Raw genomic sequence first — 27,103 nt, 5'->3', positions numbered from 1 at the left:
TAGGGACTTACGGGCAGTGGGAAAACCCTGACGCAAGGGTGAGGCGACTTGGACGTGTTCACCATTAGGACTATCTCCAGGAGGGACATTGGTGTGGGTGAAGATTAGGGAGTCCCACGCCGTGCGTACCTGTGCACGCTACTAGTATTGTAACATTATGCTAGAGCGAGAAGAGAGACCCCTGGTGGTAGTTTTGATCTACACGTGTACATTGACGTTATAGGATAGCCAAGGGGGGTACCTGACAAGTTTTAAAAATTAGAGACCAAGTTAAAACTAGATTCGAGTCCATTTTCCTGATCATTAGGGTAAATAAATGTTGACTGGATTAATTATGTTTATTATAATTAGCAGTGGTTTATAAATTATACTAGAGACGCCTTATAGGGACTAGTCGACCAATAGGACCTACCTCGACTATGACTTTTTAAAAAATAGAATGGCCTTAGAGACGACTTTAGCTAAAAAGGGGAGTGTCTGAAAGATGATAGGGGAGACTTGTCATACCTACATCCTAGACGACACGTGACCCGCGGGTAAAGACGCAGTTGCTATTAAGAAGCTGACCACACTAACTAAAAAGAGCTAACTTTTGGGACCAGCACTCGCCATGGATGAGCGGGTGGTAAAGGATCCTGGCACAGACGGGCGTCGCTGTTGTATGTGAACTGATGGTTACCTTTTCTGTTCTAGTCTGCTGTGTTATCCCCTGTGTCAGAGAGACCTGTGAAACTGATGCTGGAAAAGCCGCTCCCACCATGAGTTTGCTGAATGCATCCCCAGAAGGAGTGGACAAGTCCTACACCCCCTTGAAGACCCTAAAACGAACCTTCAACGCGCTCCGGTTATAGGCTCATGCGCAGAAGACTGTGAAAATTAGATAAAGAATTAGAGGATAGACATTTTAAGGGGGGATTGTGATAGACATGATAATTATTTAGTATAAAATGTCTATCGCTATTTGTATATAACCCAAATGTATTTTGCTATTGTAATGACTTTCAGCTCTGAGGAGTTCAAAGGACACACACACAATCTAATCATAGTATTTGCTCTAAGTACATAGAAGTTGCTCAACCAGTTTCTAAGAGTTAAAAGGCCATAGTGTCGTGTATATCCTGTGTTTAATACTGAGTGTTTGTCTAGCCCCCTTCCACTCCTCATCCTGAAGCTAGGTAAACAATGATTCATCACTACACGGAGATGACTTCAGCTAGAGGACGAAGTCCATACCACCTCAACACTTGGAGGGGGTGGGCAGAGAGGTGGGGGATTCTATATGAACCGACAAATGAGAATCTTATATGTTACTGATGTAATCTGTTGCACGCCCATTGAAGGGCGGTTGTCATGTGTTATAATAAAAGGCTTGAGCCTCTACACATTGTAGAGACTCTCCCAGTTTTAGACCAACATTGGTGTCTGATTCTGGTTCGATGATGTGTGCACACGATACTCAATTTGGAAGCGACAAAATACCCCAAAAGCCTGCTGGAGAAAACATAATCCAGAACATTCTGAGGAGCACATGGTCTGCCTATCCAGACCGTCCTTCTAAGTGTAATCTCTTATTAACCGTAGGATAGGTCATCAATAGTTGATTGGCTGGGGTAATCGCTTGGGCCCCTGACTGAACAGCTGATTGTTTGCCCGCTGACAGCGTTGCAATTACACAGGGTCAGAGCAGAAGCAGTGGAAATCTCTGCTCCGACAGCTGTGTAGTGGCAGACTCTTGCAACTGCAAGTGCGGCTCTCATTGAAATCAACGTGAGCAGTGCCAGCAATTACAGCCGCAACTGAGGATAGGTCATCAATAGTATTTTCCCCGGAAAACCTCTTTAATTAAAGTTAGCAGATGTGCATTATGTAGTATGTAACTAATTAGGGGAAACTTCTGTATTTCTACCATTATGTATATTCTGTGCACAAGTGCAGTAGGGCAACTGCTGTTAAAGGGGTTGTCCCGCGCCTAAAGAGAAAAAATACTGCTGCTAGGTGTTATTAAAAAAAAAAAATTCCCTTACCTGAATCCCCATTCAGCAACTTTAAAAAATCTTCTTTCCAAGATGGCTGCCGCTAGTCTTCTCCCACGGTGCACCGTGGATGTTCTTCTGCTGTCTGCGCTCCACTGCCGATTCCAGCCACCTCATTGGCTGATCGGCACCATGTGACGGGGCGGAACTACGCGATGACGCTGAGAAGGGGGAGAAGCCAGGACGCAGCTCGTGAGCCCGGACCATCCAGAAGAGGATTCCTCTCTGCGCAAGCGCGACTGTTGCGGCGACCAGAGGAGACGTGGACGCCAGCACCGGGAGGGGGTAAGTATATAACTTCTGTATGGCCAATATTTAATGCACGATGTATATTACAAAGTGCATTAATATGGCCATACAGAAATGCATAACTGCACTTGCTTCTGCGGGACAACCCCTTTAAAAAAACACTATAAATGTCTCATGTTTGTCACATCCAGAGTACTTTTGATGGCCCCAGGCCCCTGTGTGTGAGATTATTAATATTTCTCCATACAACCTTTAGCTATAAGTAAGATGATCCCAGAAGGATGACCTTGTCTCAGTGGGTAATAATTTATCTACTCTGACATCATCCTGTTCTTGTCCCACGTGGGCTCTGATTTGGTTAGTGCCTTTACCCGTCTCTCTCTGTGTCTTGTCATTTGTCTTATCTTTTTTCCTCAGAGGCGGTCTGATTAAAGTCTGCTAAATGTCCTTCCATTAGAGGAAAGAATAATAATTTGACGGCGAAGATTGAGTCGTCCATCCCTACAACTACTTCTCCCGTTTCTGGTTTTCTTTACCCAATTAATACTAACATGAGGCTTTGAGTTTGGCTTGTCATACCTTTTTTATTTTTCTATACATATTTGTACAGTAAATCATGGTGCACAGATTGAGTCTATTATATTTATTTAGGTGTATATTGATTAAAAAAAGTGTTTAAAAAAATGCCACTACATATTGCTTTACTATGAACAAATCACATTTCCTGAAAATAAAGGGATCAAAAACTTGCATGTATCCAAAAAATGCTAGCAAAAAAATATACATATTGTCCCATAAAAACTAGCCATCACTCAGCTAAGTCGATGGAAAAATAAAATATTCTAATATATTAATGTTAATATATTAATGTTAAATATTTTTTTTATTAAAAAAATGCTTTTATTGTACAAAAGTAGAACATATATAAAACTCGTAGATTTGGTCCTGCAGAATAAAGGCGACGTTATTTACATTACATGATGAATGGCAGAAGACAGAATACATTATATGTGATGGAGCCGTTAAACACAGAACTCATTTAGCAAAAAACAATCCCTCACATGATTATGGAGCTGAAAAAAACAGATCAACAACACATTACAAATTACAGAGTAATTAGGAAAAAGGCCAAAATGCAGAAGCAGTGTGTGAAAATTAAGTACACCTTTACTGCTTCCATAGTAAGTAACAAGAGAAGTAACAGTCAGATGTGAAATATCCTTGATTAATTGATCATATCAGCAATAGTTTAAGACCTTCTAAATACCAGATTTTTTTTTCTTTTCTCCCCACATGTAAAACCACAGAAATGCAAAGAGGATGTGGTGTGCTTATTTTTTCTCAGCATTATATTATATTTATAGTTAGATAAAAGTCTGGATACACCTGGCTGTTTGACTGGAGTAATTACCATATATACTCGAGTATAAGCCTAGTTTTTCAGCACATTTTTTTATGCTGAAAAAGCCCCTCTCGGCTTATACTCAAGTGAGGTAAAAAACAACCCCCAATACTCACCTCCCTGTGTCCCCAGCGCGATGGTCTCCCTGGCAGTGTGGCAAGCTGACTTAGAATTCTCCCCGCTGTCATCTCCCTGCTCGGCTTTGAATTCCCCCGCCATCAGCGCTGTGTGAGGAAGTGCTATGATTGGATCGAGTGCCAGCCAATCACAGCTGGTGCTCCATCATTTACACCCATTCAGTGGATGACATCACTGAATGGCTGTGATTGGCTGGCGCTTGATCCAATCACAGCACTTCCTCACACAAAGCCTGAGCAGGAAGATGACAGCGGGGAGAATTCTCAAGCAGCTTGCTGCACCGCCGGGGACACAGATGCCAGCTGTGACGTGGTAAGTATTGCATTTTTTCTTTACCTAGTATATACTCAAGTATAGCTAGGCTTATACTCGAGTCAATAAGTTTTACCAGTTTTTTGTGGTAAAACGTATTGACTTGGGTCGGCTAATACCCGAGTATATACGGTATATCCTAATTGATTTCCAGTCTGTGAACGTATTAATTGGGAGGGAGGCTGCATTTTTTGGTGGAGATGTTTTTATTTGCCATTTTGAATACAGCACAGCTTTTTCTAATGAGAAGGTGTTATGTGATTGGCTGTTTCAATGGCTGTGAGCATCGTTTCGCGTTTATGTGCGCAATTGCGAACTTGTATGTGCAAAGAATAGAGTAAAATATGCTGAAGCGTATGCAAAAACACCATGCTTATTCAGCAAAAACACAGCACAAATATGAATCCACTCGTGTGAGGCAGGTCTAACACTTCCCTCACAAGTTTTTGTCTTGTAAAATTTACCATGAATTACATGTACTTTTATACTAGTGATTTTTTTGTTGTTGTGACTTCTTGTTACACATTTTTGACACCTTTACATCGTAGAAGCTTACAGGAATATGCCTAAAAAAACCACCATATCTGGCGCACACTGCAGGAGAAAAAACACCATGGAACCCAAAAATGTAACACGAGTCCAGAAAATACCACAAACAGAAAAGCATTGTTTGCTCGGAATTTTGAAATCCCACAAATGGCATTTAGCTACCATCTGTGTATTCAGTAATTGTATTGTTTTTTTCATGCACGCAAAAAAAATGGTAAGGATAAACCCAATATTCTCCATGTATTGTATGAACACATTTTGTGCGTGCGTATACAAATCGTGTGAACCCGCCCTAATAAAGAAGCCGTTAAAAAAATGCAAGAATAAGAAGTTCCAATTCTACACCCTGCTGTGATTGCAAAAAAACCCAAAAACATTGCCTGCAACACTGCAACACATTTAATAACTCCTTAATAACATTTAGTTAACACCCAGCCATAGCTGTTTTACTGAAAAAAGCCAAAAAATGCATGGAAAAAGTCTATTAGAACTGTGGTATTTTTTTTTTCAGAAAAATGCTGCACATGAAGTGATCTTTCTTGTACCATTTGCTAATTGGATGAGTTTAAAAAAATGAATTAGTTACTTTTCTGTGTGAGTTTTTAGATGGTTAAGGACTTGTGATTTCTGAGTAAAACACTTCCCACATTCTGAACATGAAAACGGCTTCTCTCCTGTGTGAATTCTCTGATGTATAACAAGACTTGATTTATCTGAAAAACACTTCCCACATTCTGAACATGAAAATGGCTTCTCTCCTGTGTGACTTCTCTCATGTACAACAACGCTTGATTTCTTAGTAAAACATTTTCCACATTCTGAACATGAAAATGGTTTCTCTCCTCTGTGAGTCCTCTGATGTGTAATAAGATCTGATTTATATAAGAAACACTTCCCACATTCTGAACATGAAAATGGCTTATTCCCTGAGTGAATTCTCTGATGTTTAACTAGATCTGATTTATGGGAAAAACACTTCCCACATTCTGAACATGAAAATGGCTTCTCTCCTGTGTGAATTCTCTGGTGTGTAACAAGAATTGCTTTGCTAGTGAAACATTTCCCACATTCTGCACATGAAAATGGCTTCTCCCCTGTGTGATTTCTCTGATGTTTAACAAGAATTGCTTTGCTAGTAAAACATTTACCACAATCTGAACACGAGAAAGGCTTCTCCCCCGTGTGTATTCTCTGATGTGCAACAAGATTTGATTTATTTGAAAAACATTTACCACAATCTGAACATGAAAATAGATTATTCCCTGTGTGAATTCTCTGATGTTTAACGAGATCTGATTTATTTGAGAAACACTTTCCACATTCTGCACATGAGAATGGCTTCTCTCCAGTGTGAATTCTCTGATGTATAACTAGATCTGATTTCTTTGAAAAACATTTCCCACAATCTATACATGGAAATGGCTTCTCCCCTGTGTGAATTCTCTGATGTGTAACAAGATTTGCTTTGATAGTAAAACATTTCCCACAATCGGAACATGAGAATGGCTTCTCCCCTGTGTGAATTCTCTGATGTGTAACAAGATTTGCTTTGATAGTAAAACATTTCCCACAATCGGAACATGAGAATGGCTTCTCCCCCGTGTGAATTCTCTGGTGTTCAACTAGATTTGATTTATTTGAAAAACTCTTCCCACATTCTGAACATGCATATGGTTTCTCCCCAGTATGAATTCTTTGATGTATAACAAGATCTGATTTCTTTGAAAAACATTTCCCACAATCTGAACATGAAAATGCCTTCTCTCCTGTGTGACTTCTCTGATATATGGTAAGATGTGATTTCTCAGTAGAAGAATCGCCACTTTCTGAGGGTGATAATGACTTATCGCTTGTGTGAATTCTCTGATGTTTAAGTAGATTGGATTCCAGTGAAAAATATTTTCCACTTTCTAAACATGAATATGGCTTCTCTCCTCTGTGAGCCCTTTCATGTTCTTGTCTTTTGTGACTTTTCTTCTGCTTGTCAGCCTGGGATGGATTAGAAGATGGGACCTGTATAACAGGATCCTCTGATGGATCTTTGCTGTGAAGGGCTAAGGGCATATCTGGGATAATGGCAGGTTCTTCATATGTATCTTGTGTACACTTATCATCTCCTTCAAAATATGAAGGTATAAGACGCCCCTCTGAGCTCCTGGCACCATCATCTGCCAAGAATAAAGTTAATTTTACTACTTTTGAACATAAGTAAAAATTATAGTGATACTTTAGAACATTTCTATATAAATTACAAGTCGCACAGCAAACTGCAATTAGGCAGTAATAAGCAAACAAATGACAATCTAACAGTAGACGTCAGAGCGATCATGATGTTCAGCCACCAGGCTGTTCTCTTGCAGTTTTCCACTTCTCTGGTGAAGCCTCCATCTTCATAGCTTCATATATCAGTGTACCTGTCACTATGCTTCTAGTAAATGCTCAGTAGGGAACTATAAACGTTCCAGTGAGTGCTATTAGGAGGTGTCCATCTCACACACTTCCTTAGAAATACATGCACTTTATCATAAACCAGGGTAGAGCGGAGGAGAAAAACCTAGATGCCAAGCTATGAAGTTACATGGATGATTCATTTGGAGGATTTTTGCATTCAAAGAGAGATTTCTTTAAAAATTAGGAATTGGTAACAAAGCAGGCCGGCTCCTGGAGAGACTAGCAAAAGAACAGTACCCCAACATACACATAACATTGATGAGAGATTAAAATGGTCAGACTCAAAAGCACCAGAGTCAAATAAACACAATACTCCAGAAAAACTTTGCAACACTATATGAGCCCCAGACAAACAATATGGAGAACAGGAAAGAATTCCTAAAAAAGGTTTCGCTATCCACCCTAAGCCCAACACAACTGGCATCACTAAATGAAAAAATAACAGAGTGCAAGGTAAAATAGGCAGTAGCACAACTATTCGACAAAGCACCAGGCCTGGATGGATATCCCAGGGAGTTTAAGTCCCTCAAAAACATGCTATCTCCCATGCTAAAAAAATCTCTTCAACCAAAAACCACAAACCAGAAAGCAGCCAGACCAAGCCAACTAATACACACAAAACTAATCCCAAAACAAACAAGAACAAGCAACTCCCAGAGTCATACCGCCCAATATCACTCACCAACCAGGACATCTATGATTGTCTAGAATTATGCCCGACAGACTCAGCAAATACATGACATTGCTATTAAGCCTGGCACAGGTGAGGTTTCTGAAAGGCCGCTCAGCAGTCACAAACATTCACAAAGTCCTGGCAACACTTAAAACCATATGACGAGTGCATCTAAATCATTCGCCCCAATATAGGAAGTACAGCCGAATTCTGTTAGGATTGGATGCATAAAAACCATTCGATAATGTAAACTGGGACTAGCGAAACATGGTGCTAAACAAAAAGAACATTGAAGGTTCCTTTAGAACTTATGGGGACAGCCTACAATGCAACCCCAGAGCCAAAACACATACGCCAAGCTTTTTGTAAACCTTGCTTAAATCTACTCAAGGGCAGAAGAAAGGGTACCAGCTATTACCTCTACTATTGGACCTGGCACTAGAGCCGTTGGTCAAAAGATTGACCGAGCCAGATTTGTATAAGGGCAAAAGAATAGGCTTCCACGAATTAAAGCTTACCCTATTCACAGACGACATTCTTCTGTTCCTAGAACACCCAAAAAACCATCTGAAGCCACTTTTAAAAATTATAACTGAGTATGGGGTATTCTCGTGCTATAAAATAAGCCCCCTGAAAAGTGAGATACTAGAACTAGGTGCGCCCTGCCCTACTACGCTATGGATTTCACTTGGTTGGCCAACCACCATACCAAAACCCTTTATCACATATCTAGGCATTAAAATAGGAAAGACGACAAGCTCCATCTACACGCTAAACTACCCACCGCTATTTATTAGGATTAGAAAAGAACTAAATCAATGGCTACACCTGCCGCTATACCTATTGGGACGATGCCACCTCATAAAAATGATGAGCTTCTCAAAACTATCATCCCCAATGCAAACAACTCCCTTACTGCTCAAACATCGAGACTCAGAATTCGCTAAATAGGTTTGGAGAGGCAGGAAACCCTAAATCTTACTCAAAAAGCTAATACTGGACGAAGGGGAGGGAGGAATAAACTTTCCAAATCTGAGAAGTTACAACATAATTTGCCTAACCAGCCATGTAGCAATTTGGAAAAAAGAAGACTGATGCGTATTCTTGCAGAGAAATTGAATCCAACTTAGCTGCCCCCCCTCCCCCCACTCCCCTCTGCAACCCCCCGCTCACTACCGGCGCCCCCCGAATCTTTTCGTCCGATTAGGCAGTTACTCGAAAAAAGCGATGCTCGATCAAGTAATTGCCCTAAACGAGTACGTTCGCTCATCTCTAATAGGGATGTAAAAAAACACTTAAAAAATGGAAGGGATTTCTCACTTCCCAATTCTCAGAGGCAGAATATCCGCTATAGAAACCCCCTTTAAATATACAGAATTGTACCTAAAGGAGGAACTGAGGGGAATGCTGGGCAGGCTTGCGATGAGCAGAGAGCAAGCAAGGGACAGGGAACCACAACTATAAGGCAAAACTACCTCTGGTCCAGCTCTTGAAATAGACATCTTCACTTCAGTTACCCTCTCTCCAAATCTCCCTTATCCATATCCCCCCTCCCTCTCACCTGACCCCAGGAAGGGATCAAGGACATTATGAGCCAAGACGGTTCAGAAACAATGTCACGATAAAGAGGACAAAAGAACACGATCCCGTTTAAAAAAAAAAAAAATGCAGAAACAAAGTAAAGAAACAAAAAATTGATGGCAGGAAGATACTATAAGAGTTACTATTATCATTCACGTTAGATCATATTTCTATGCGAATGATCCTGCATGACCAATATGTAAAATGATGTAACTTATTATTACTATGCAAATGTTCTTGTTTTCTACTTATTGATTGAAAGACAAATAAAAAATATTAACAGAAAAAAAATTAGGAATCCATCCAATAAGGTTCACAGGATATGACGGATGGGCCCCCATGTTTTGATCAAAATATAGGCCAAGCACCTTGCATTTTCATGCAGGTAATATAAACAACAGTTGTGCAGTTAGATTCAGGTATTAAATATATATGAGTGACGAGGCATGTTTTTGTTTGGCCTGGTTGACATCAACAACAGCAATCTCCCCTGCTCTACTCATGAAGAATAGAGAGCCCTTTCCTTGTGCACATAAACAATCTTTTTCTTGTACAGAGACTTTGGGGAGGTGGGAGATAAACTCCTCTTGCCCACTCCTTTGGCTGTTCTCTGTATCACTACAGTCATCATGACCTCGCTTTTCATGCCTATTAAGGGCTTCTTCCTTACTGCAGCAGCCATTACAGTACGACCAAAAATGCCCTCACGCCCAGTGTACACCACATAACACACCTGATTCCAACTAATCGCACCATTATGTGGCTCCTCCTACTCTAAATACAAGTTGGGTAATCTAGCTACATCACTGCTTGCAGTCACAAGGGGAACCAGTGCCACCCTATCATTCATCTCCAGTGGTGATGCAATAGGAGCATCCTATGGGCAGATAAGTAATTGATTGCCTCACCACCCATGTGATGAAAGGGGGTCGGACCAGACCCCTCTTCACTAGTCAGAGAAACAGCGTCGCTCAATAACTTCTTCGGGGCAGTGTTGGAGCATCATCACCGCTTGACTCTTCTTTAAGTAGGGTTTCCGGCTTGCAATGTATCAGGCGCAGCCCAGCCCATTGGAGCAGATCTGTAGAACTACTTGATCTTCACCTGCTAAATCTAGTTATTTTTGGTCGTTATCCCCGCCTCCACACTTTTAATATTGCTTGTATATTAAATGGTTCCAACCAAATATAACGTGTCCATCAAAAAACAAGCCCTCATGTGGACGTTTCCTAAGATGATATTAATCTTTCCTGCTTGCAGTGAGATTTGTTATATGATAATGATGATCTGGCATCCAGGTTTCTTCCTTCCAGTCCCTGGAGAGAAGCATTCCTGACACTCATAGCACCAACCTTCCATCCTCCAAGGAATCTTCTGCTATCAGGGTCTATGTCTCCACAATCTGGATTCTAGGAGTCTAATAGGAGCTAATGGTTCCTTAGATCTAAAATTGGGAATATTCTCTACTCTCGATAAAACTGACTGAAAGTGATGAAGGAATCGGCCTCGTTCACATAGATATATTATATAGATATATATTATATAATATATACGTACTACAGATGGATTTTACACTCAGATTTCCTATTTCAAAACTTTTATTCTTCTAAATAAGGGATACAATACATAAGATAATTGTGCCATTATGATGTGGTGCACATAATTACACCCATATTATAGATGCTCCTCGTGTGTTATCACCTATAACAGTATCGCGTCATCCACATTTAGTTTGTACTTCGGCTGAATGGGGAACATCCAGCGGAAACTGACAGATCACAGAGCTTATAAATCTACATAACTATCTGCAGCCGCTGACCGAGGAGAATCTGTGACTCTTCTCTGCTGTGTTTAGTGGTTACTACTCACCTGGACGGTTACCTGTAGGAATCTCCTCTTTACACCTCTGATCGCCCCTCACATTTGTCTCTGTTGTAGTAATATTGGTCAGATCTTCATCTGGATACAAAAGCTGTGAGACAAATATTGTAAAAGTCAGCAGACGGTAGGAGAAGTCGCACAGAATGATCATTAATTATCATGACAGGCAAAAATGAGCTGACAGGTGTAGCTATCTGAGCCACTTAGCTGCAGGTCTAGAAGTTGGACATAAATATTAGATTGCGGCTCAATGACCTCTCAGGATCCTCACACACATGTATATCCGGCATGGCTAGACACGCTGCACATTGTCTCAGTGGAGGAGATCAGCGTCTACCAGACACATCCGCTGTTTGTCTCGGGGGAACATAAAGGAGCAGATAGATATAAATCCAACCTGTTGGCTCCTTATTCCCACCAGCAGTCTCCACCGCCAGAAAACTGGGAGAAGATCCAGACAACATGTAATGTCTCTGGTCAGCGGTAATCCTGCCATCTCCACCGGCCTCATCACACAAGTAGAAGACATCTAATAAGACTGATGACAAGAGCTTCACAGCCTTCTACAGATCAGAGGGACATCTCCATCTACCTGGTGGTCCTGTGGAAGAGGAGGACGGGGACAACTCTCTGGTGGGCTTCTCTTACTGGATGGAACTGGAGGAAACACAGACAGACACTGAAGTTATTCTTTACATACAGATAATAAAGTCCCAGTGTATTTAGTCCTGTCTATTACCTGGTGATGGGAGCGGCTGGCGGGTCTCCATCATGGAGTCCTTGTACAGATCCTTGTGTCCTTCTAAATACTCCCACTCCTCCATGGAGAAATAGACAGCGACATCCTGACACCTTATAGGAACCTGACAACACAATATACAGTCATTACCCAGAAGCCTCCAGTGCTGTTACTGTATAATGTCCCAGAATTCCCTGCAGCGTCACCTCTCCAGTCAGCAGCTCAATCATCTTGTTGGTGAGTTCTAGAATCTTCTGTACATTGATGTCCTCATGTATCCGGGGGTGAGGTGGGGGCCCTGGGATTGGGCTCAGGGTTGTTCCCCATCCATCACAGACAGGGGCCTGACAGCCATCACTAAAGGTCTTCTTCACTACTGTGTAATCCTGCATATGGGGAGACAGTAATAAATATCACTACAGACATTTCCAAAATCCTTCACGTCTCCAGTGACATCATCTGTTATTACCATAGATAAGAATGATGTAATGTGACATCATCAGAACCTCTCCCCTCCCCAGTGACATCATCTGTTATTACCATAGATAAGAATGATGTAATGTAACATCATCAGAATCTCTCACCTCTCCAGTAAGTTGGAAGAGTACCTCTAGGGTGAGATGTAATATACTTTCCGCCATCTTGTTCCTGTCCTCCATCCTTGACGGGTTAATCAGGATAATTCGTTTATATAGAAAACAGCAACAGATGTTCCTGTATTTTGAGTCAAAACAAGATGAGAAACTGTAAAATCCACAGAAAGTCCAATATAAACATAACGAGAAAATAAGGGGAAACAATTGAGTAAATATTACTATAGAGACAGCCCATCCACCGTGTAATCACCTCTGTATTTCACCTTTACAACCAGATCCGGATTATCATTAGAACAATTAGAGCACTGGTTTATGTCCCCATGATCTCGGCTCTACAGGTAAATCCCCAACTGCCTGCTCTCCGACGCACTGAGGAAGGCCCCCAACACTGGTTCTCACCAGTTTGCCAGAAGCAGTAAGAATCTGTTAAGCCCTTTTCTATCTGTAGATAAACACCCCCACCATCACCACTGAGATCTACATATTCATCTGTTTCATTCCCCAAGCCGCCCCAGACTGCTCCCTCCTACTTCTGGGTATGTCTACATGCTGATACACACAACCGGTGCTGGACACTCTCGGATCTCAGACTCTGAGACCAGGAATTGGCCACAGCAGTCATGTGACAGCATGTACCCCCACTACCCGAAAGGAAGAAGAGCAGTCCAGAATGGATTGGGGAGAAAAGCAGGCAAGTGTGCAGTTTTCTTTCCACCAGCAAAATAGGACAAAAAAGGGCTTTATTGTTTATGGCAGTAGAAAGGGCAGCATTATTAATTATGGGACCAATAAAGGCGGTATTACCTATGGGAGCAGAAATGACAGGAATCTTAATTATGAAGCCAGAAAGGAGCAATTTTACTTATGTGGACAATCAAGGTAGCATTATTATTTGTGAGGGCGGAAAAGGGGGCATTATTGCTGATGGGCTATAAGCGTATTATTACTGATGGGGCATAAATCAGGGCTCCATTACTGTATGGAGTTGACCCACAGCAGTGTGCAGTAGGTTTCAGGCTTGGCTAGCAAGAGGCCTGTGACGTGAGTTAGGGACACCACACCATCTTTTCTCCTTAGTGAGAGCACTCTAAATGGTGAGTGAGGATATAGGACCATTCATGCTCCCCTGGGTAACATGCAAATCACTTACTCACCTTAAGTGCTCTGCCTAAGGCCCAATGCCCACGGACGGATTAGCGCTGTGGAAATCGCAGCCAGAAACCCGACACGATTTCCGCAGCAATAACCGTCTATAGACATGCTGTGTTAAGTGATTTTCCCCTGCACACACGCGGAAACTGAGAACTTCTCTGTACTAACCCCATGGCTTCATGGAGAAGCTCTATAGGACGCCTTTAGATATGTCAACTCCTCCTCAAGAAATAAACTTTCTTTTCACCGCGCCATAAAACTTTCTTGCGTATAGACCTTTTTAAGTTGATAGATGGACTCTACCTGTAGTTAGCTCTACAGACATAGGCACGGCCACTTGGTCCAACCACGCTCTTATTTTCTTAAATTTAGCCCTAGGGGTTCACCTCAGGACAACGCAAGAGCCTGGTGAAATGATTTGACCTTACTCAAATCCCCCAAGAACAAGACCTTAATTGGCGATGCTAAGAGAGAGTACTTTAACATTAATGTCACAGCTGATGTTGGAAGTTTCTCCATATGGAATACCCATAAGGCTTACATCATAGGAGTATTGATCAAATTGTACGCTCAGTATAAAATAGACAAACGGGTACAAAATGATGAACTACTACACCAGATACGAGCCCAAGAAATAACCTTACAAAACCTCCCCTCAAATGAGAGCAAAACAAAACTAACATCACTCAGGGCTAATCTAAGGCCTCATGCCCACGGCCGGGTCAGATTCTGACTGCGGAATCTCACAGTGGAATCCAAATCTGTGCCCCATCGGTGACCCTTGCGTACCTATCCGTTGCTGCGGCCTCTATGCTGTGGAACTACCGGCCGGCTCTCTGTCGCGCATGCACAGTAGGCGCCGGCACTGGGCTATGACGTGGATTCGTGTGATACTTCCACAGTGCTCACTGCAGAAGTGCCACGGGGCGGAAGGCTTCCATTGACTTTAATGGAAGCTGTTCAGGTGGAAATCAGCACAGAATAGAGCATGCTGTCATTTTTCTCCCACAAGCGGAAAATCACTGATGTTTCCACTCATAGGCAGGAAAAAAATTTTAAATCCCCAGGTCCTGATGGCTTCTCTAACGAGTATTATAAAGTGTTTGCCTACATCATTATACCTTACCATAACTTTCAATTATGCAATTGCCAAAGGCGCTCTACCAGGTGAAATGCTACAGGCTACTATTGGCAGTATCCACAAGCCAGGCAAACCCCCTGACCCCGTAGCCAACTATGGACCGATCTCGCTGTTAAACACCGACATTAAAATCTACTCAAAGATTCTTGCCATGAGATTGGTTACAATCCTCCCTAACCTAATCCATAATGATCAAGTGGGATTCACCAAGAGCAGACAGTCCGCAGATGGCCCTAGAAGAGAAATCAACCAAATTGCTGGCATGAGGTCAAGTCGGACACTTTCTCTCCTCCTTGCCCAGGATGTTGAGAAGGTGTTTGTCAGACTCCAGTGGGGTTTTGCCTTTGTCCCCCTTCGAATGTTTGGGATAGGAGGCAATTTTCTTTGTACAATCTAAGCTTTGTACATGGCCCCTTCAGCCAGAGTATTGATTGATGGCACCCAGTGCATGCCCTTCCCTATAACAAATGGAACACACCAAGGTTGTCCTCTTTCCCCCTCTACTATTTATAATGGTCATGAAACCAATGACGGAATTAATCAGAATTATGTCAGAAGTTATAAGATTTTTAAAGGGACTTTGACAATACCAGATTGGGTTGCTTTTTTGATGATGTGCTCCTAACCCTAACAGTTCCCTAAAAGCAGAAGGCAGCATCATCTCCCTATTTAGTAAGGTCTCCTACTGTAATTTAAATGTCACTAAATCCCAAATATTAGGTATTAATGTTAACTCATCCTTGAGGAAAGACATCCAAAGAATTCTCCTACCAATGGCTGTCCACAATACCCTACGTTGGTAAAATATTATATCAAAAAATGTAAACCCTCTATTTATCCCAGTTCAGGATGAGCTAGGTCGGCTAGCAAGAATTGAGCCATGTTGGTTTAGCATAATAATAATTTATAAGATAATAGTATTGCCAAAAGTTTTATATTTCTTTTGCACCCTAGCTTATCCGATTGCACACTCTTCCATAGCAAAATTCCAGAGACAGTTACTCAACTTTATTTGGAACTTCAAAAGACCTAGGGTATCCACTTCTATCCTATATCTTCATCGTAATGAAGGAGGTCTAGGAGTTCCCAATCTATGGTCTTATTATCAAGCAACATATACAAATCTATTTGCCTCTTGGTTAACAAAACCCCCAACAGCACCCTGAGGCCACATAGAAAAACACCAACAGTAACAAACACATGGACTCCCTTTTCAAGGCGTCAATGCTCGGTATACTATACCTTTCACTCTCTAGAGCCTTAAAACATACAAGACCTGTTACCTCCTATGCTGGCATCTCTACAGGCTCGGAACTTATGTGCCCATAAGCTTAAGCACGCCCCAGGAAGGAAGCCGCTCAAACTACCCCTGGATATACTTGCATATTTCATTCCTAACCTATCTATTGGGATGTGGTTCCGGGAGATATTGAGTTTATGATATCCTAGATGGTAGAAAGATGAATCCATTTCGATACTACCAAATACAATCCTTTTTAAATAACACCCATATAGAGGAATACACTTTCCCAAACACTCTACTATGTCTACTCTCTACTACTTCTCCTCTCTTAATTCCAAACAACTCAGAGCTCCTATATTAGGAGATGTTCAAACATGTTTTCTGGAGACAGGGGGTTAACAAAGAAAGCCCACTTATTGGATAGGGAAAGAGGCTTGGGAGAAAGTTTTTCCCCAGAACAATGGATCCGGTCCGTTGAATGGGCAAACAGATCTACCATGTGTGCTAATCTCTTACAAACCCATTACAAGGTCCTGACGAGATGGTACTTTACTCCTGCCAAACTGGCAAATAGTTTCCCTAACACCAGAAGCAAGTGCTGGAGAGGGTGTGGATAGGATGATACAATTCTTCACATTCTCTGGAACTGCCCTTCAGTACAAGTCTTCTGGAAGGATGCATTTCAGACCCTCAAGGATGTGACAGGCGTGGTAGGGCCTAAAAGCCCTAGACTTGCCTTGCTACTCTTGGATTGCAATAGCATACCTATAAAGTTCAGGAAATGGTCTTGTTACTTTTCTGCTAGCTGCTAAGATAGCAATAACTAGGAAGTGGAAATCCATTCTTCCCTCTAATATCAAAGAACTACATAATATTGTACATGATCACTACTCTTATGAGAAAATGTATGCTAAAGCTAATGATAACCTTCCTAAATTGAACTTAATGTGGAATCCATGGCTGCATTATTTGTTGAAATGATGTTTCCTTGTTTTTCCTTCTGTATCAGACTCTTTATGAATAGAGATATGTTAAATTGAACCTGTAACTTTATACTTATTGAAAGAAGTGTTTACAGGAGACAGTACATTATGTTGACTCAGGTCGGAGATCAGACGACCTATCATTGTCTTTACGCACCATCAATGATTGTAAAGTTACCGTATGTTAATGCATGTATTATGTTAAAACCCAATAAAAATCATTTCCAGAAAAAAAAAAGCTTCCCCTCAGGGAGACCCAACAGAGCTAACCTCTGAGACCATCGACTTTGTTCCTTCAAATCCAGTGATACCGCTGACACTACTACACCTTCAGAGCGAATATGCACAGAAGATCTGTCTGAAACTGCCATCTGCCTTGACGTTTTTATTGCCAGTAAGGTTCATGAGCACAAAGTTGAAATATGAAAAGAACAATGACCACCGAGCCTGCCTCCGATTAAGCCTTTTAGCTGACTGGGAGGTAGGTCAAGTTTTTGTAGTCCGTGAACAAGGCCACGTTATGTTGTGCCCCTTCGAGGAGATGACGATACTTCGCAAAGGGCAACTTGATGGCCAACAGTTCTCTATCCCTCTACATCGTAATTTTGCTCTACTGCAGAGAACTTCTGCAAAAAAAAGGGCGCAAGGATGAAGGTTCCGCAGTGTGCCAGTACTCTGAGAAAGAACAGCCCCAACCTAATCTCCGAGACGTTAGCCTGCACAAATCCGGCTGCACTAAAAATGGAGCTGTCAGAAAATTTCTTCTCAACGTCCAAAAAGAATGTAATTCTTCGGGAGACCATTTAGATGGAAAACAACTGTTCTTGGTCATGGTTTGTCAGAGGTCTGACCACTCCAGAAAGTCCTCAAATAACCTTCTGATGATAATTAGGGAATTCCAAAAATCTCTGAAGAGCTTTAACATTTTCTGGTCTCACCCAGTCTTGCTCCGCTGGAACCTTCTCTGGGTCCAAACCTTCGGAGTGACAATATGACCCGGAAAGGAAGCCTCGAACTGCAAAAACACATTTCTATTTCTTTCCAACTAAGTTATTCTCGCACAGTGCCCAAAATACATGACGAACATGTGAGACATGAGATTCATAATCTGGAGAAAAATTAGGAATATTGTCCAGCTGATCTCTCAGACCACAAGAGCGTCGTAGGCTGGCAGTCATCCGGCAATGCTCCGTGAGATAACTGCGGAGTGATGCACCCTCCCCCCCCCTCTCCGACACAGAGGAGGGGAGGCACGGCTAAAATGAAATCCGAACCTCCCCTGGGAAACACACCACACGTTGATGGGCACAAACAAACAAACAGAATAGCTCTGAGATGTCATAACCTCGAACTCAAGGCACCCGCACCTCATCCCCCCTCCCCCACACCCAACCCCCTTCTAACTACCCATTTAATATCTCTCTTGTTTTCCCCCTCTCTATTTCTTTGGGTTTGTTCTACACCTCCTCCTGGACACCTACCCTGAGGTGGGCTAGGATGCAGTTCCCCCTTCTATGGAAAATGGTGGACAGAGAGAAACCTTCAGTAGGCTTCATAAAGGAAAAGTGCTGGAGCCAGAATAATGGATGCATCATAAAACGGTCATATGCTTTGTATGTTCTAAAGAATGAAAAGCATTCAAAAATGTATACTGTCATTACTCTGTCACAATAAAATCCGTTTGAACTAAAAAAAAAAAGAATATTGTCCAGCTACACTAGTACAAAGAGACCAATAAACTTATGCAGAACCTCATTTATCAAGGCCTAAAGTACAACAGGCATATTAGTCAGATCAAAAGGCAGAACCAAGGTTTCAAAATGTTCTTCTGAGGTGTTAAAAGCCATTTTCCATTCATCCCCTTCCTTGACCCGAATTCAATTATATGCACCACGTAAATCCAACTTAGTAAACCAACTGGCACCCCTTAACTTATTAAAGAGATCTGGGATAAGTGGCAATGGGTATGGGTTTTGCTTGATAATTTTATCCAACTCTCTGAAATCCAAACAAAGCCGCACCCCTATATCCTTTTTCTTGAAGAAGAAAAAAAAACAGTGGCAACAGAGAGTGAGAAAGACGAATATGCCCCTTTTTCAGAGTCTCCTGGATATAATCCTTAGGGGACTGTCTTTCAGGAACAGTTAAATTGTAAACCATTAAGATTGGCTTTTGGGTAACTTACAGCCTGGGATAAGTTAAATGGAACAACCCCTTCCTTATGAGGGGGTAACCTGTCCACACTCTCCTCAGAAAATATGTCCGCAAACTCATGTACGAAATCAGGTAATTCAACCACCTGCACTGCAGATACCTTTACGGTCATACACTCTCATCTACAAGGATTCCATTTAATAATATGCACCTTTTCCCAATCCACCACCGCAACCAAGGCAAGCCCAGCACCTCCTGGCAAGGGAGGGACTCCATGACATACAACGCAATAGTCTCAGTGTGAAAAAAAATCAATTTTAATACATACATCCCAGACAAAATATTCCAAAAAGTTCTGTGACAAGGAAGTGGCATCAATAGACACTGGACTTGGGTGCTCCAGTGCTCTTACCCCTAAACCCAAGCATTTGACCACATTACGATCAATCAAGGTAACGCCAACTCCACAATTTAAGAACACCATACCAAAAAATTTTCTATCAGCAGAAAAGAAGTTGGTGGAAAGATCCAACCTGGAAGAAGACATCCAGGAGATTTGCAGGCCCTTCAGGCCCTCCAACCTTCAGACCACCTAGTATTTCCTTCCGAGTTCCGCGATGTGGAGAAGTATGGACAAGGTGTATTGTTCAGCCGCAGAGAAAACCGGGCCCTGCCCCCTCTCCTAGTACCACCAGACATTGATCCCAATTACAGGGCTCTTCCGCATCCGTCAATTCCAAAGAGAACCCAAATGTTTGTTCACCATGTCATTCTCTCACACGTCGTCCAATGCGGAAAGCCAATGACATGGCATTGTCCAATCTGTGAGACACAGGATGTGAAATCATCAAGTCTTTTATTTTATGATTAAAGGGATTTTGTCATTCGAAAAAAAAAAAATCAATACTTACCTATTCCTCCCCAGGCAGGCTTCTTACCGCATCTTCTCCTCGCCGATCTTCATTTGGCTCCTGCAGTCCTCTGAGTCACCTCACCTGCAGCCAGCCAGATAGTCTTCTTCCTATGATGTAGCGTACATTCGCAGCATTCTGGTTCCTGCAGGTCAGTGTACGCTACGTCACTAGTGATTTAGTGTTCACTACCTACTATTGCCACAAGACCCCACGCATGCGTAGTCGCGGCAATAGCCCGGCATAAGATTCGGCATTATCTGCTGGGTAGTGAACACTATGTCACTAGTGACTAGAACACTGACCTTTGGGAAGCAGAATCCCTGCGAATATACGCTACAGCATAGGAAGAAGAGGATCCGGCCAGCTGGAGGTGAGGTGACCGAGTGGACTGGAGGAGCCAGGAGAAGATCGGTGAGCAGAAGATGCGGTAAGAAGACTGACAGGGGAGGAATAGGTAAGCATTGAATTTTTTTTTCAAATGACAAAGCAAATCTGGCTTCACAGTGCTGGATTGTTCCATTCTGTCTCAGATGCCCAGCGCCGAAAGTCCGCACAAATTCCTCAATGGATGATCCGCACTGATGCAAAGACCTCATTTTCCCTTTTTTTTTTATTCTTTATTTTCACACATTCAATTTCCATACATTAGCACAGGTATCACAATTCCGTAGATAACAGAAAAAATATAAAAAACAGAAAGCATCAAAGTGTCCATAATCTCCCACCTTTGAACTCTTCATCTAAACACTTAAACATATTCATTCTTGCCTTGGGTCACCAAAATAAATCTCAACTCACAAACCTTCTGCCCTTTTTAAATAGACACATGACACATAGGGGAAAAAAGGGGGGAGCACCTCTACCCAGGTCAGGAACTATATAATTGCCTGTACTCTTCCGTGTTCTGAAATTCTATCCAGTAGAACCAAGTTTTTACCAACTTTTCTTGTGTACCTCTAATTGATGGCGTGAGGTCCTCCATCTCCATGGTCCAATTTACTGCATTGACTCACATCTTGATAGTGGGTGGAGAATTCTGATTACAGAGTCTGGGAATGCAGCTTCTTGCCACTCCTATCAAATGCCGTACCACTGACTTTTTGTTGATCGATATTGGGAATATTGCAGTGATGTAGGAGGAAAAGGGCTGTTGATTTCAGCAGAACTCGTTTGGTGAACCTAGAGGTAATTTGCCACTCCTCCGACCAGAAGTCTGCCAGCAGCTGACATATAGCAATGTCCCCTGTTCGGCTCCACTTTTCCAACACAGAGAGGGGACCATTTTGTGTAGGTGGGAGGGCACCCTGTACCAGTGTGAGAGAATCGTACATCCAGATTCCTGTATCTGACTTGATATACAAGCTGAATGCGTCCTCATTTTCCCTTCTGCCAATGACACCCAGTCGGGGTCATAAACAAAACATAATGCAGAAAAAAAAATTATCCTTGGATGACAATGCCTCTGGAGTGGGTGGCAAGGAAAAGGCCCAAGCCTGAAAGTCTCCCTACAACATAGAAATCACAATCTCCACTCTGACTCTCATCACCCGCAGAAACCCTTAAATATGTAGTTTACAAGACTTCCTAAATGTAGCAAACTCTTGCCTGTTACATAAAAACCAGTCTGGTAACTCAAGATTTAGTTCCTTCACTAAGCACCTCCAAACCTCAATAGCCAGTGCCCTGAGCTGGTTGGATAAGGCTTCTATAGGATCCATAAATTCAACACACAATATCCCACAGAAAAAAGCAAGGCTTTTCATAGAATAATGGAATGGTAGAGTTGGAAGGGACCTCCAGGGTCATCGTGTCCAACCCTCTGCTCAGTGCAGGATTCACTAAATCATCCCAGACAGAGGTCTGTCCAGCCTTTGTTTGAACCCTTCCATTGAAGGAGAACTCAATACCTCCCATGGTAACCTGTTCCACTCATTGATCACCCTCACCGTCAGAAAGTTTTTTCTAATATCTAATCTCTTTTAGGTTAAAGTAATGGATCCAACAAATTCTTATCTGCTCTTGCTGACAACTTTATCTTCCAAAAGGTCGAATAGAAAACAAGGGGATCTGCTATCTTGGACCTAATTCTTACCAACAGGGAGGGAATGATTAGGGAAGAAAGGGTGGCTGGGACCTTAGGAGGCAGTGATCATCCTATTCTTGAATTTTGGATAAAAAGGGGAGGAAGACCTGATAAAACTCAGACCTAAAGGTTGAATTTCAGAAAGGCAGATATTAATGGACTCACAAACAGGGTAAGAAGAATCCAATGGCTGGATGTTCTTAAGGACAGAAATGCCCAAGAAGGTTGGGTTATATTGCGAAATGAGATTCTCAAACCACAATCATTAACAATTCCTAAAAGAAGGAAGAATGGGAGGCATTTAAAGAGACCAGGATGGATGAACACTGAGGTTGCACACACGTTAAAAATGAAGAAAAATGTGTTTATCAAATGGAAAGAGGGGAGAATATCTAAAGAAGAATATAATGGGGTCTGCAGAAACTGTAGGGCAAGTGTCAGAAAAGCTAAAGCTAATAATGAATTGAGGCTTGTAACAGAGGCCAAAAGTAATAAAAAAGGATTTGTGGGGTATGTCAAAAGCAAAAGAAAAGTCAAAGATGCTATTGGATGCTTACAAGATGAAAATGGTGAATTGGTTAAGAATGATGTTGAGAAGACTGAACTTTTAAATTCCAATTTTTTATCTGTTTTTCTCAGAAAGTAGATGGAACATCAGCTGATCTTCCCATTGCTATTTGGGGAATAAAATAATGCAGGCTATCCGTAAGCAGAGAGATGGTGTGGGAACACTTAGCTAACATAAATGAATTCAAGTCTCAAGGCCCAGATGAATTACATCCTAGGATACAAAAGGAAGCATTGGAGGTAATTGCTGAACCACTCACCATAATCTTTGAAAATTCCTGGAAAACAGGAAAAGTCCCAGAAGATTGGAAAAGGGCAAATGTTGTCCCTATCTTCAAAAAAAAAAGGGAAGAAGGTGGATCCAGGAAACTACAGGCCTGTAAGCCTGACTTCTATACCAGGAAAGATCTTTGAACAAATTATTAAACAGCATGTAGCAAGCACATGGATAAAAATGCAGTAATTAACCAGAGACAGCATGGGTTTGTAAACAAGTCATGCCAGACAAATCTAATTTCCTTCTATGACAGAATCACCAAATGGGTTGATCATGGAAATGCGGTAGATATAATATATCTTGACTTTAGTAAAGCATTTGACAAAGTAGCTCATACCATACTTATTGAAAAAATGACCAAATATGAGATTGACAAGACAACTGTTAGGTGGATTCACAACTGGCCGAGTGATCGTACTCAAAGAGTGGTCATAAATGGCTGCACATCCAAGTAGAAGAATGTATCAAGTGGGTTACCACAAGGCTCTGTCCTAGGCCCAGTGTTGTTCAACATTTTTATAAATGATCTGGAGGAGGGAATTGATGGTAAACTGATCAAATATCCCAACGACACAAAGTTAGGAAGGATAGATAACACTAGGGAAGAGAAAGTATTCAAGAAGGTCTAGAAAAGCTTGAACAATGGTCGGCGACAAACAGAATGGCATTTAACGAGGAGAAATGCAAAGTTCTGCATCTGGGCAAGAAAAATGAAAAAAGCACATACAGAATGAGAGAAATAGGGCTAAGCAGCAGCACATGTGAAAAAGACTTGGGCATACTAATAGATCATAGACTGAACATGAGTCAACAACGTGATGCAGCAGCCAAAAAGGCAAACACAATTCTGGGATGTATTAAGAGAAGCATAGAGTCTAGATCACGTGAGGTTATTATCTCAGACTGTATGTGAAAACGTCACCCCACAGAATGTGCCACCTCACACACGCTGCTCATAACACACAGATCAGATAGATTCCTCTCAGTGTATAGGCAGATAGGAGAGAGATTTATCTCAGACTGTATGTGAAAATGTCACTACATAGAATGTGCCACCTCTCACACGCTGCTCATAACACACAGATGAGATAGATCCCTCTCAATGTATAGGCAGATAGGAGAGAGATGTATCTCAGACTGTATGTGAAAATGTCACCCCACGGAATGTGCCACCTCACACATGCTGCTCATAACACAGATCAGATAGATTCCTCTCAGTGTTTAAGCAAATAGGAGAGAGATTTATCTCAGACTGTATGTGAAAATGTCACCCCACAGAATGTGCACCTCTCACACGCTGCTCATTACACACAGATCAGACAGATTCCTCTCAGTGTAAAGGCAGATAGGAGAGAGATTTATCTCAGACTGTATGTGAAAATGTCACCCCACAGAATATGCCACCTCTCACACTCATTTTTACCCTGAAATGTAACGCCCCTTTTTATTCAAATTTCCTACCCAGACTGAAGGTTGCAGCCCCTTGTTATACTTAAAGGCATACTCCATCCCAGCAGTCCATGTCCACTTCCTTTTGTACTTTATAGCCTTCCAATACATACGACAGTCAGTTTTATTGCTGTCAGTATATACTCATTTCTAAATGCGTTTGGTTTTGCTGAGAAGATAACTGTCTCATATATTGCGGGGTACAGATATGTTATTAGTTACATATCATAGGAATGGTCATGCCAAATTTCAAGTTTGTGCAGTACAGATGTGTGTTATTAGTTACATCACATAGGGGGTCACTTACTTTTATGCATAGGATTGAATAATCAAGTTCCAACCCTTTAAATTTCCAATATTTAGTACGCAAAGAATGGTCATGGCAAATTTCACATTTGTGCGGTAAAAATGTGTGTAATTATTTGTTGCATCGGGAAGTGAGAAATATCTTTGGAAAAAAATGTAATTCTTTTCTGCCTCCATCTTCTGCCATAACTTTTTATTTCTGTGTTAACATAGTTGTAGGATGGCTCATATTGTGCAGGGCGCCCCTCAGTTTCTAATGGTGTCGGGGGCTCGTATTGTGCAGGGCGTCCTTCAGTTTCTAATGGTGTCGGGGGCTCGTATTGTGCAGGGCGTCCTTCAGTTTCTAATGGTGTCGGGGGCTCGTATTGTGCAGGACGCCCTTCAGTTTCTAATGGTGTCGGGGGCTCATATTGTGGACGTCCTTCAGTTTCTAATGGTGTCGGGGGCACGTATTGTGCAGGACGTCCTTCAGTTTCTAATGGTGTCGGGGGCTCGTATTGTGCAGGGCGCCCTTCAGTTTCTAATGGTGTCGGGAGCTCATATTGTGCAGGGCGCCCCTCAGTTTCTAATGGTGTCGGGGGCTCGTATTGTGCAGGGCGTCCTTCAGTTTCTAATGGTGTCGGGGGCTCGTATTGTGCAGGACGCCCTTCAGTTTCTAATGGTGTCGGGGGCTCGTATTGTGCAGGGTGTCCTTCAGTTTCTAATGGTGTCGGGGGCTCATATTGTGCAGGACGTCCTTCAGTTTCTAATGGTGTCGGGGGCTCGTATTGTGCAGGGCGCCCTTCAGTTTCTAATGGTGTCGGGGGCTCATATTGTGCAGGGCGCCCCTCAGTTTCTAATGGTGTCGGGGGCTCATATTGTGCAGGGCGCCCTTCAGTTTCTAATGGTGTCGGGGGCTCGTATTGTGCAGGGCGCCCCTCAGTTTCTAATGGTGTCGGGGGCTCATATTGTGCAGGACGTCCTTCAGTTTCTAATGGTGTCGGGGGCTCATATTGTGCAGGACGTCCTTCAGTTTCTAATGGTGTCGGGGGCTCGTATTGTGCAGGACGTCCTTCAGTTTCTAATGGTGTCAGGGGCTCGTATTGTGCAGGGCGTCCTTCAGTTTCTAATGGTGTCGGGGGCTCGTATTGTGCAGGGCGTCCTTCAGTTTCTAATGGTGTCGAGGGCTCGTATTGTGCAGGGCTCCCCTCAGTTTCTAATGGTGTCGGGGGCTCGTATTGTGCAGGGCGCCCCTCAGTTTCTAATGGTGTCGGGGGCTCCTATTGTGCAGGGCGCCCTTCAGTTTCTAATGGTGTCGGGGGCTCATATTGTGCAGGGCGCCCCTCAGTTTCTAATGGTGTCGGGGGCTCATATTGTGCAGGGCGCCCCTCAGTTTCTAATGGTGTCGGGGGCTCATATTGTGCAGGGCGCCCCTCAGTTTCTAATGGTGTCGGGGGCTCATATTGTGCAGGGCGCCCTTCAGTTTCTAATGGTGTCGGGGGCTCGTATTCTGCAGGGCGCCCTTCAGTTTCTAATGGTGTCGGGGGCTCATATTGTGCAGGGCGCCCCTCAGTTTCTAATGGTGTCGGGGGCTCATATTGTGCAGGACGTCCTTCAGTTTCTAATGGTGTCGGGGGCTCGTATTGTGCAGGGCGTCCTTCAGTTTCTAATGGTGTCGGGGGCTCGTATTGTGCAGGACGTCCTTCAGTTTCTAATGGTGTCGGGGGCTCATATTGTGCAGGGCGTCCTTCAGTTTCTAATGGTGTCAGGGGCTCATATTGTGCAGGACGTCCTTCAGTTTCTAATGGTGTCGGGGGCTCATATTGTGCAGGGCGCCCTTCAGTTTCTAATGGTGTCGGGGGCTCGTATTGTGCAGGGCGCCCTTCAGTTTCTAATGGTGTCGGGGGCTCGTATTGTGCAGGGCGTCCTTCAGTTTCTAATGGTGTAGGGGGCTCATATTGTGCAGGGCGCCATTCAGTTTCTAATGGTGTAGGGGGCTCGTATTGTGCAGGGCGTCCTTCAGTTTCTAATGGTGTCGGGGGCTCGTATTGTGCAGGGCGTCCTTCAGTTTCTAATGGTGTCGGGGGCTCGTATTGTGCAGGACGTCCTTCAGTTTCTAATGGTGTCGGGGGCTCATATTGTGCAGGGCGCCCTTCAGTTTCTAATGGTGTCGGGGGCTCGTATTGTGCAGGACGCCCTTCAGTTTCTAATGGTGTCGGGAGCTCATATTGTGCAGGACGTCCTTCAGTTT

The 27,103-nt window shown here is 42.7% G+C and overlaps 2 protein-coding genes and 1 pseudogene across 3 annotated transcripts in view; 1 reads left to right on the top strand and 2 right to left on the bottom strand.

Moving 5' to 3' along the window:
• Positions 1-27,103, top strand: part of LOC136629139 (oocyte zinc finger protein XlCOF6-like) — a 913,937-nt gene that overhangs the window by 537,118 nt on the left and 349,716 nt on the right. The gene's annotated exons all lie outside the window — the stretch shown is intronic.
• Positions 1-27,103, bottom strand: part of LOC136627169 (zinc finger protein 850-like) — a 532,511-nt pseudogene that overhangs the window by 203,999 nt on the left and 301,409 nt on the right.
• LOC136629138 (zinc finger protein 271-like) overlaps positions 5,078-27,103 on the bottom strand; it is a 30,650-nt gene continuing 8,624 nt past the window's right edge. Inside the window, exons 2-7 of the mRNA XM_066605286.1 lie at positions 12,593-12,722; positions 12,215-12,394; positions 12,009-12,132; positions 11,862-11,926; positions 11,258-11,360; positions 5,078-6,851 (exon numbers count right to left, since the gene is read on the bottom strand). Of these exons, the coding sequence (XP_066461383.1) occupies positions 5,266-6,851; positions 11,258-11,360; positions 11,862-11,926; positions 12,009-12,132; positions 12,215-12,394; positions 12,593-12,667 (2,133 nt within the window). The 5' untranslated portion in view covers positions 12,668-12,722 and the 3' untranslated portion in view covers positions 5,078-5,265. The remainder of the gene's footprint in view (positions 6,852-11,257; positions 11,361-11,861; positions 11,927-12,008; positions 12,133-12,214; positions 12,395-12,592; positions 12,723-27,103) is intronic.

Source organism: Eleutherodactylus coqui, chromosome 5, assembly GCF_035609145.1.
Source record: "Eleutherodactylus coqui strain aEleCoq1 chromosome 5, aEleCoq1.hap1, whole genome shotgun sequence".
In the NCBI taxonomy this organism is placed as follows: Eukaryota; Metazoa; Chordata; class Amphibia; order Anura; family Eleutherodactylidae; genus Eleutherodactylus; species Eleutherodactylus coqui.
Note: the sequence above shows the minus strand (reverse complement) of the source record. Positions and strands in the feature narration are given on the sequence as shown.